Here is a 10,792-nt window from a genome sequence, read left to right as displayed (position 1 = left end):
GAGACCGAGAAGGAGATGGAGACGGAGAAGGAGAATGAGATCCAGGCTCTGAAGGAGAAGGTGGAGCAGCTGGAAAACCTGCGGAAAGACAAAGATGATGTCATAACCAAGGAGGTCAAGAAAGGGCGCGCTCGCCTCAGGGCCTATCTTGACTGCTTGGCTGAGCTCACTGACTGTCAGGCCAAGGCTAAAATTCTGGAAGCAAGTCTGCACCAGTAGCCTGCACCAGGAGCCTGAGACAAGAAGGAGCAACGAGGTGGAGGTCGACAAGGAGAAGGACAAGGAGAACGAGAACGAGAAGGTGCTTGCTTCAGGGCCGAAAGGAGACGAAACTGCAGCAGGAGACAACTCCAACTGTGGGACTGAGCTACAGAAAGGAGGAGGCCGAGATGAGCTGGAGGAGAGAGAAGAGATGGAGAAGCCCCCGCCCTCACCCCTTTTCTACTCCTCAAAACAAACCCCTCCCTTGTCCCCCTTTGTACATATTTGAAATGATCTAATGATGTGTTGTAAATATGTTAAACTTTTTGAATAAAAATAACTAGTACAGTAACATCTACCTCTGTCTTTCTGAATATAGATACAGGTTTCATTGATCAATTAACACAGTGTTGGAGTGAAACAAATCAGTGTGATTCATTTAGTTTGCTACTATTAATACGAACACAGCAGAGCACAGACAAACAATGTTTCTTAACTTTTTTACATTTGGTCAAATCTATATATTAATTATGACAACAATACAATAATAATACTATCATCTCATCTGAGGGCCCACCCATCACACTGACCACGCCCATCTGACACGCACACACACTCACGCACACACACACATGCACACACACACACACACACATACACGTACAGACACACGCATACACACACGCACGCACACACACACACACGTCATTATCATTTATATATTTACTGTATATATACACATTTATTTCAATTTATTTATGGTTGAGGTCAATATAAGATCAGAAGACATGTTCATGGAACTGAAGTTAATGTAAAATGATTTAATTTATATAATCAATTTGTAAATGAATTATATAAATTATATTACAGTATTGATGTGGTGGTCTAACTATAAATACATGATTAAATTAAAGTGATAGCTGACAGTAGCTTCTGTCTGACTTAAGTTCCTGGAAATCGCCACCAACCACCACTGCTTAAATTACAAATAGTTCAGTGGTTCCAGTTTCAACACTTTATTTAGCTTCATGTAGATGTGCACCATTTCTAAACTCAGATCTTTTTTTAGTACTTCTGACCTGGAGAAAGTTAGCCAGGCCCTCATATCCTCAGACCTTGATTACTACAACTCGTTGGATTTTGGCATCACTCAATCTTCATTATCTGGTCGCCAACTGGTTCAAAATGCAGCAGCAAGACTTTTAACAAGGTCAAAAAGAGGGAGCACATTACACCAGTCCTCGCCTCGCAATACTGGTTGCCTGTCAGCTACAGGATTCATTTTTTAAGTATTATGTCTGTGTGCAAGGCACTAAATGGTTTCGCCACATCCTACATAGCAGAGCTCCTGGCCCCATAACACACAGTCTGGGCATTGAGATCATCTGAGCAGAGACGGCTGGCTGTGTCCGGATCAAGGTCCCAGTGATTTGGGGACAGTACCTTCCCCAAAACTCTGCAACTCTCTTCCTCCCATCTACCGAATCTCCCCCTCAAAAGAAATGCTCCAAAGTCATTTGAGAACACACTTTGATTCTTTAACCTTTTAAGGTGCCTACATTGTTGTGAGTATTTGTCTTATTTTGAATGGAAAACTAAAACCTGTTACCAGCTTCTACCATACGACAAACTGCACAAATCTATTAAACACATCATTACATTGAGCTGAAGTGTATTAAATGTGACCCTCCTTTATCTGAACCTGTTCGTAAACCACTCGTCACATGTTCAATGACAGGGTTGCAACACATGTTAGGCAGAAGCAACATTTGTTTTATTGCATTTCTTGGCAAAATGTTGTATGATGGAAGTAAACGCATACAACAGCAAATATTTACAAACAGTGCCAAATTACATAACATAATTACCATCAAAGGTCAGAACAGCTTCCATGCCCCATAACATCAAATATTTGAATATTGCATAAAAACAAAACATTTTTCAGCAGTCATCAAATTTCCCCCGATGAGGTCATTGATAATGCTTTTCATTTATCTATAAATTAGCTAAACAGATCTGAACAAGAAAATCTTCAATTAACAATTTCAACAAGGACTGTGCGTGCATTAAATGCATCACAGATCAACCTGTTGGAATTTACTCCTTAATCAAACCTACAGTATATTATATTACAAATATAGACATGGAAATTCAACCCGAGTGTTTGTACTGGTCACAATTTAAAACACTGTTAAATTACCACGGTAAAACGATGTCTTTTCAGGTAGCAAAGGTAAAGAGTCGTGATTTTGATATTTTACATTCATTGTTCTTTTCAACACACGTTTAACAGGAAACACAATGAAATGTGATTCTAGCTTCCAGTCTTGTGAAGGTCACTGGTGCGAGGCTAAATCTAAAAGTACAGTTCTCTCTCGAATTATTGATTGAGCTATATAATGTTATTGTTTTGATGGCTAATGACTCGTTCAAAAACTGTGCTTAACCTACTCATGACATGGGTTTTTTTTCTCCAACATTAAAAATGCCAGGTACAAACATTGTGTACTGTATGTGCGACATGTTGGTGGAAAGATGAGACGTCTCAGGACAGAATCAGAGCCCGGTTGGGTGCGTGGGATTTTAGAGATCGAAGGTAGCGCCTGGCTTTCTCTGTCATTATGAGCTGGTCTTTAGTTTGTCCACAAACAACCCTTTCCCACTCTTTCGACATCTGAAAGGAGAGAAAATATCGCGGTAGAATTAGATTAAAGTAAAAAAGCAATTTTCCAATGATGAGGATATTTGTTCCTTTTAAAGTCGGATTAAACTTACAGGAACTGGGGGCACCGTGCTGGGAAATATGGCACTGTCACTTGGTCCCAGAAGGAAGCCTTGATCCAAAATATTGTCATGCCTCTTACTGCACAATGACGAGGAGTTCAGAGGAACCGTAACAGGTTCTTCCTGTGGCCAAAAAAGAACAAAAAGTCAAGAGTTAGACCTCATCAGATCTGCAATCAGAAAAATAAAATTTGTACACTTTTCTTTACCTTGATGCTGTGATTGAATTCAGTCTTCATAGATTTGCGCTTTGTTACTTGGCAGTCCATGGAGTCTAGGGCCAACGACTTCCGAACTTTCTTTGTAGGTCGATGCTTGGAATAAAAACAACACAAAGCACCAAGACATGAACAAAAAGCTTCCAAAGGAATCTGGATGATGAGATTTTCTGTCTAAAATAAAGGCAATAACAATAATTACATAATCAATCAATCCTGTGGTAGCCGTGCTATTCTTAAAATCATTGAACAGGATAATGGTCTGCGCGCACCAAAGGCATTTTTCCCACGTTGAGGTTACATACACAGTCAATGCAAAGACACAAATTTGAGTCCAGACGCATCTTTGCATTGACTTGGTATGAAATCGCGAAGTGCAAAGCAGTTCTGAAGTGAACTTAAGTCACCTGCAGTCGACAGAAGATTAACTGAAGTAATAATGTGCAGCTGACAGATCTGTTGAGCAGAATCTCTGAGGAACCATTTGTGGCAACAATGTCTGGGTGAGCAGAGAGTTTTGAGAGCAAAGGGAGGCTCTACATAGTACGAGTGTGCTGTTCCTAGTTAGAGGCTTGCACTGGTGGTGTTGTTAGTTTAAAGCATTCTTGCATGGTGGCGGCAGATGCGTTTCCGGTTGGGGGAACAGAAAGGACAAGTGTTTTCACATTCACTTGTTCCTGTGCAGCTGCCTGTTGACAAACAATGGAGGACTGTCTGTATTGCACTGCACCAAGGTGTGAATTTGTCCATATGTCAACAGACCGTTCTAGCGACCACAGAACAAACAGATGTGGGTGGAGTAGAGCGAGGTGAGATTGTCCACAAGTTAAATAGCAGCAAAGGGTGTGTTTCTCTTGGGCAGATGGGTGGAATAATTAAAAAAATACAAATAAAACATGGTAATAGTGGACTTATAGTTACCATTGTTTTGCGTCTTTGCTCGTGCGGAGAGAAACGTACAGACCCCAAGTCAATTCCGGCGTCTCTTAGGATGACCTCGTTTATGTCGTCCTCAAGGTTTGGAGTCTGAGGCTGAGAGAACATCAGAAAGCAGTGTTAATACAGAGTTAATCAATAACAATAAACCCACTGAGAGTCACAGACGGACACTGACCAGAGGCTGCAGAGGGCCGTACTTCTCCATGGCATTTTTGAACGGCGTTGGAGTTCGTGGTGTCTCGCAGAGATCAGACTTGTGGTTGGGTGTCACAAATCTAAATGGAAACAAAACGTGAACACTGAGGCTCAAAATCAAAAAGTCTAGTGATGGAACACTTAACACCAGATGTGAGGAGCACTTACGCCGAGTTCTCCTTTTGAGTGAGGGGCGTTTTGTCTCGCTGCAGTGGTGTACTAACAAGGGCCCTCTGGCTGCACACAGGCGTGGACGTGAGGGACGGGTTCTCCAGGTCGTGTGTATCCTGTTTGGTCCACATGTTGAGGAACTGAAACAACACATTAGTTAACTTCACACGACACAAGAAGGAGCAGCACATTCTGTAGTACAGAGATAAAGTCTATAAGCTCACTTGAGATGGAGAGAAGGGCAAGATTTTGACAGGAGTGCTCTTGGGAGTCATGGAGTTGTTATCGGGAGACAAGGTGATGTATCTCCGGCTTCTGCGGTTCAGTGAGGAGGGTGGAGTCACGCCTCCTGGAGAGATGGGGATGAGTTCCCCTCTGCTGCCTTTGCTCAACTCCTGCAATGCACTGCCCTCCAGACGAAACTGGTGGCGCTCGGGGCTCGGACTCTCCTCGGGCAGGTCGAAGGCTGCGAGGTTGCACCAGCCATCCAGGTCCTGAGAGCAGAGGACACATTTTGCTTGTAACTTGAACACCGTTCTCCATCAGTAGATTAAGGCAGTCACTAAACAGTAGCTCAGAGGAGTGAGTGCTATTACATACACATGTAAATTATATGTTTTGCTGTTGGAGGTGTGACTGTGGCCCTATTCATGTCTGGTATTAAAATGCATCCTGAACGCGCCTCAGTCTTTTCAGGTCTATGTAATCAGATCTCACTTTTCCATCTTCATGCAGATAATTATATATTTTGCGTTCGTGAAGATGATTGTTTTTACCCAATAAGAGAGAGCAGAGTCAGGAAGGACTGAATGAATCTCGTGCAGCTCTATTTTGATGAAAGTTTTTACCAAATTAAGAAAAATACCAATCATTATGTGTTGATATTGCAGCCACAAACAAAAACAACATAAGGGAACTGAGAATAGTAAAAATATGTCGGATTCATTGTGAAACTGTTGTGGGTCAGAGAACATCAGCTGAGAAGGTGGTCCTTCATATGTGGCCCCTGGCGCACTTTTGTTCGCACAGCAAAGAGAATGTGGTCCCATGTGTCCAGATGTGTTTGACGCATTTGAGTTCGCCCACACCTTAAATTAAAAGCGATCCACTTGTGATAAGATCACGCAGGACAGGTGTTGGTGCCAAATCTGAATGGGGTCTGTGGCGAGTAGTGGAGATTCTTACCCCATCCACCAAGTCCATCACCTCCTTCAGGCCCGGGCCAGCAGGGGAGAGGAAGCCAGAGCTGTCCACCACCCAGCTGGAGCGGGTAACTTCTCCTGAGGTGTCTGCTTCTGTCTTAATGGAACAGTTGCCCTTTGGAGAGAGGACAGACTTGGGCGTCCCGCTTTCGCTGGGGCTGGGGCTGGCTTCATCAAGTGCTGGGACTGACATCTCCTGCACCAGGAGACAAGAGTAGATAACTTTATCAGCCGAGTTGCAAAAAAACCCGCTTGTAACTATTGAGTAACGTGGCTATTATATCAGTTCACTTCATGTACAACAAGTAACAGAGATTGAAGTTTAAACATCTTGTTGTGGCGGAGGGATTTTAACAGATTTTGATTTACCCTTGTGTTGTTAAGTTTAGATTCACACTGAACTCCAATATCAGCATCGATGGTTTAAGTTCCTGGACCCAGAATTAATTAAAGGGCCTTGGACCAAAGAGGAGGATGATAAGGTAACTTGTTCATGAACAATGCAGGGGTTTGAAATATGATTATACTTCAAGCAGTCAATATTTCCAGTGTGAATTGTGATGGAGTTGTAATACATATGCACACTCCTCGGGGTATAGTGCTTGTAAATATCTACGGCAACAAGCAGTGGGCAATGGTAGCCAAGCATCTGAAAGGCAGACTGGGGAAGCAGTGCAGAGAACGCTGGCACAACCATCTCAATCCCAAAGTGAAGAAGTCCTCGTGGACAGCCAAGGAGGATCTCATCATCTTCAAAGCTCACAGTCTGCTGGGAAACTGCTGGGCTGAAATCGCCAAGCTGCTCCATCCATGTTCAGGTTGAACACCTCAGCGGATTGTTGAAATGATTTCCATCTGAATGGGGTCTGTGTAGAGTACTTGGGATTCTTACCTCATCCTCCATGTCCATCAACTCCTTCAGGCCCGGGTCAGCAGGGGAGAGGAAGCCAGAGCTGTCCGCCACCCAGCTGGAGCGGGTAACTTCTACTGAGGCGTCTGCTTCTGTCTTAATGGAACAGCTGCCCTTTGAAGAGAGGACAGCCTTGGACGGCCCTGCTTCATCGAGGGCTGGGACTGACATCTCCTGCACCAGGTGACAAGAGTAGACAATATGATCCACCGTGTTGCTAAAAATCACTAATAACTATTGAGTAACGCGGCTATTATATCAGTTCACTTTATGTCCAACAACTAACAATGAATGAAATTTGTTTTATTTCAAACCCGTTGTTTTCCAAGTGGTCACTTACTGGAGTATGTGTGTTCTGCTCTGGGTCATTTTCATCACCATCCTGAGAGCAACCAGGAATCTGTGTAATCAGAGAGCAGCCTTTTATTGGACTAAATAAATCCATGAACATTCTGCCCCATTGTATATTTTTCTTTCTCATGACAGTATTTCAAAATCAGAATCAGTGGTGGGTGATGTGTTTCACACCAGCATCTGCACCACCCTGCCACATCCAATCTTTAACAGATGTTGACTCAGCTCTATGACTACCTTGGTTGCCAGCTTCATGGCAAAACAACAATGTCCCCCTTTTCATGTTTGTAACTTTGATAAGGAACAGAAGGGCAGGATAAAGGCTCAACATTCTTCGGCCTGCGTTTAATACGGGATCCATCTCCCTGGAAAACATCCTGGAAAGAAAACCCACCTGCCCATCCTTATCCACACGGGCCAACATCTCTTCAAGTTCTTCCGGCTTTAAGACCTCCCCGGCATAGAAGCCCATCTCCAACTTCCGTTTGATGGTTGAATTCCAGTGATTCTTCACTGCGTTGTCTGTCCTGTGAATAAATGATATGACATGAATCCTATCAAGATGGCAAGGATTCATTTCTCTGCAAAAAAAAACCTGAGCTGTTCAACCAGTACATCGACGGAGAGTGTTTTACCTTCCAGGGAGCAGCTTTGCGATTTCAGCCCAGCGGTTTCCCAACAGACTGTGAGCTTTGAAGATGATGAGATCCTCCTCGGCTGTCCACGAGGACTTCTTCACATTGGGATTGAGATGGTTGTGCCAGCGTTCTCTGCACTGCTTCCCCAGTCTGCCTTTCAGATGCTTGGCTACCATTGCCCACTGCTTGTTGCCGTAGATATTTACAAGCTCTATCACCTGAGGAGTATGCATATGTTTTACAATTCCATCACAAATCACACCGGAAATATTGACTGCTTTAGGTATAATCATATTTCAAACCCCTGCATTGTTCGAGAACAAGTTACCTTATCATCCTCCTCTTTGGTCCAAGGGCCTTTAATTAATTCTGGGTCCAGGACCTTAAACCAGCGATGCTGACATTGGAGTTCAGTGTGATTCTAAACCAAACAAAACAAGAGTAAAATAAAAATAATCTGTCAAAATCACTCCGCCACGGAAGCACTCATGTTTACTATAATAACCAACAGAAAGTTAAACTCACCGGTATGTGGCTGGAAAAATATTTCCAATCAGTTGGTCCCAGTTTCTGAACCAGAGCCTTGAGCTTGTCATCCTGTCAACAGGAACAAATTAGCATGAGTCACGTTCTACCGAATCAGTAGCTGAGACAAATTGCGAAAGGACATGTCCGGCCAGTTACCTCCTCTTGCTTCCACTTCACCTTGACCCTGCCACCGTCCCTCTGCTCGGCCACATCAGAGTCAGTGTCCTGGACCATGGCCTCCTCCCCATCCTCCCTGAAAGAGCAGGACACAGCGCTGAGTGCACGAAGCTAAGTGACAGTGAATCAGGAACCCTCCGCTGCTCGGCCAACCCTTGTGGTGGAACTTGATTATCAGGTTTATCGCCGCAAACAGCTAGGTCACAGACATACACTGTTATATATTAGCGTGAGCACAATATTCGATTCATTTTATCGATATAACCTTATGGGAAGTGTGTCTGGCGCTTTTTGTGGAAAAGGGCGGCACACACAAAACAGTCCCTGAACTACTCATACGTTCAGGCCACATAATAAAGTTTTAACTAATAGAACTGGAGGTTTTAATAAAGTAAAATTACAAAGAAGCGTTGAAATGCATATGAGATCAAACATAAGTCCTGTTGTATTTAAGGTTTAAGACAAACACAAACAACTTACCCGCGCGGCCACCAGGACATTTCCCTCTGTTTCTGTTGTTTACGCTGCGACGGTGGGAAGTCCTGCTGCCGTTACACCTCATGTATGTCCTCCGGTCCTTAAAGTGTTCATACGGTGTGTAACCCAGTGAGCGGTGGTCACGGAGGCTGGTTGTCGGTGTGTAGCCGGTGGAGGCAGCGGAGCTGAACGCGTTTCCTCCGCGCTCCTGGATTTCTATCTCGCGCTCTTCTCTATCGTCCTAACCGGGTAGTGACGTAACTGAACTTCCGCCGGGGGGCTGGCCTTCATAAGAAAGCTTTAAAGAAATGGGTTTGTGCAACTCTTAGTCAAAACTAAAGCTCCACACTTCTTTTAAGGACAGAAACACTTTTAAATGTCCTCACGCACTCACAGAGAACAAGACGCTGTGGCACACGTAGAGAGCATTCAGCATAATTGCATCAGTCAAATATTTACTGATTACAAATCTGCCAGATGGACACACGTTATTCTTCCTCATGGATGCCTGATTATTTTATTACACAGAAGCTTTTCTTTCCTGAAACAAAGGGCCAAGCAGAAAAGTCGAAAGTAAGATGCTCCACCTGACGCCTATGTTAGGTGGAAAAGGAGTTGCTCTACGTAAATTAAATGATACAGCTGCGGAGGCGGCATGGGCACAAAAAACAAACAAACAAAAAAACAAGGAATTATCGCGAGATGGGGGAAACTGAAATCCAGCACATCCAGTGTTGCCACGCAACACATCTGAAATACAACAGATCCTTGTTAAAGAAAAATCACAAGACACCAGAAATAACATGTTTAATTCATTGATACAATAATAAACATAATACATTTTAATAATAACAATAAAAGCAAAGACATGAAATAAGATAGATAAATAGGAGTATGTTAGCAATAAAACTAAGACTTAGGATGAAAGCATAGAACTAGTAGAGGGCATAATAAGAAGTAAAGAAATTCATAGACAAAGATTTAAAAAAAATGATACAATTAACTTAAAGCAAGATAACATAAACGGGTCTTGAGTTGTCGCTTAAAACTATCAACAGAAGTAGCTTGTCTGTTGTAACTCACACGTTCACATCACCCAATTTTCCTGTGTGATATTTTATTTGTCTATAAGACAAAAAACAGCTACCTGATCTGAAGAATACTGCATCAAATGCTAATTTTTGTTACTCTTCCTTAATAAACTTAACTACAACCTTGTTCAAATATACAGGCACACAGTGCCTGAGGAGAGAGCCTGGAGAAGAGGCCTCACAGCTGCCACCAGCAGCAGATTTCATCACTGAACAACCGACGTCATCTCAAAGGGACCCCACCTTGATCCACCTTGACGTAACCAACTGCCGAACCACGGTCTGAATTCCAGCCGAGAAGGAATATTGAATTGAATATTCCCTGAATTATCATCCGTGTAAATATTCCCTTCCTAATAGATATCAATTAATAAATCTCCTATATTTTTTTATATCTGTTGTTGCATTGTGTATTATTTTGAGGTAGAGAACAATCAATAATTCATAACTATATTATCTGAGACTAATTATTAATTAAATTATATACATTTTCTCCGATGGGAACTGGTGCCCCTTTTCCATAACAAGTAAATCATCAGAAAACTACAATGAAGACATTTCCAACAAACTGATCTTTAGATATCACATTCAAGTAAAACATAAACATACTTGAGGCCCCTGTGACCTTTTGATCTTTGGCAGCCAAATTCAAATCAGTACATACCAACGTACATCTCGAAAAAATAATTCCCCTGGTCACTCGCTATTTAGCAGGGAGGCAAAAATTACGCTGTGTATGGCTGTACATTATTGTCCTCCTCTGCACCTACCTTGGATCAAAGGCGACTGTCGATTACTGTCGAGTACTGGATGATAATATAAAAGTAGAACACACAAGTAAACCATTCTTAAAGATTCATCATTCAATGTCAATATTTATTTTGTTTTATTTTCGTTAAACACTGGA

General features: G+C 42.6%; 1 protein-coding gene across 1 annotated transcript; it reads right to left on the bottom strand.

Annotated features, from left to right (window-relative positions):
- Nucleotides 1-1,953: 1,953 nt before the first annotated feature.
- On the bottom strand, nucleotides 1,954-9,030 carry mybl2b (v-myb avian myeloblastosis viral oncogene homolog-like 2b). Its single transcript, XM_053437430.1, has 16 exons — nucleotides 8,798-9,030; nucleotides 8,297-8,393; nucleotides 8,138-8,209; nucleotides 7,941-8,033; nucleotides 7,610-7,830; nucleotides 7,369-7,501; nucleotides 6,961-7,020; nucleotides 6,603-6,794; nucleotides 5,694-5,906; nucleotides 4,733-5,002; nucleotides 4,506-4,648; nucleotides 4,318-4,417; nucleotides 4,125-4,235; nucleotides 3,195-3,299; nucleotides 2,977-3,108; nucleotides 1,954-2,875 (listed from the first exon to the last, which is right to left on the bottom strand). The coding sequence occupies exons 1-16, from the start codon at nucleotides 8,815-8,817 to the stop codon at nucleotides 2,747-2,749; spliced, it is 2,091 nt and encodes a 696-aa protein (XP_053293405.1). The 5' UTR covers nucleotides 8,818-9,030; the 3' UTR covers nucleotides 1,954-2,746.
- Nucleotides 9,031-10,792: the final 1,762 nt, after the last annotated feature.

This window comes from Pleuronectes platessa, chromosome 2, assembly GCF_947347685.1.
Source record: "Pleuronectes platessa chromosome 2, fPlePla1.1, whole genome shotgun sequence".
NCBI classification, from domain to species: Eukaryota; Metazoa; Chordata; class Actinopteri; order Pleuronectiformes; family Pleuronectidae; genus Pleuronectes; species Pleuronectes platessa.
This window is presented reverse-complemented; position numbering and strand designations above follow the sequence as displayed.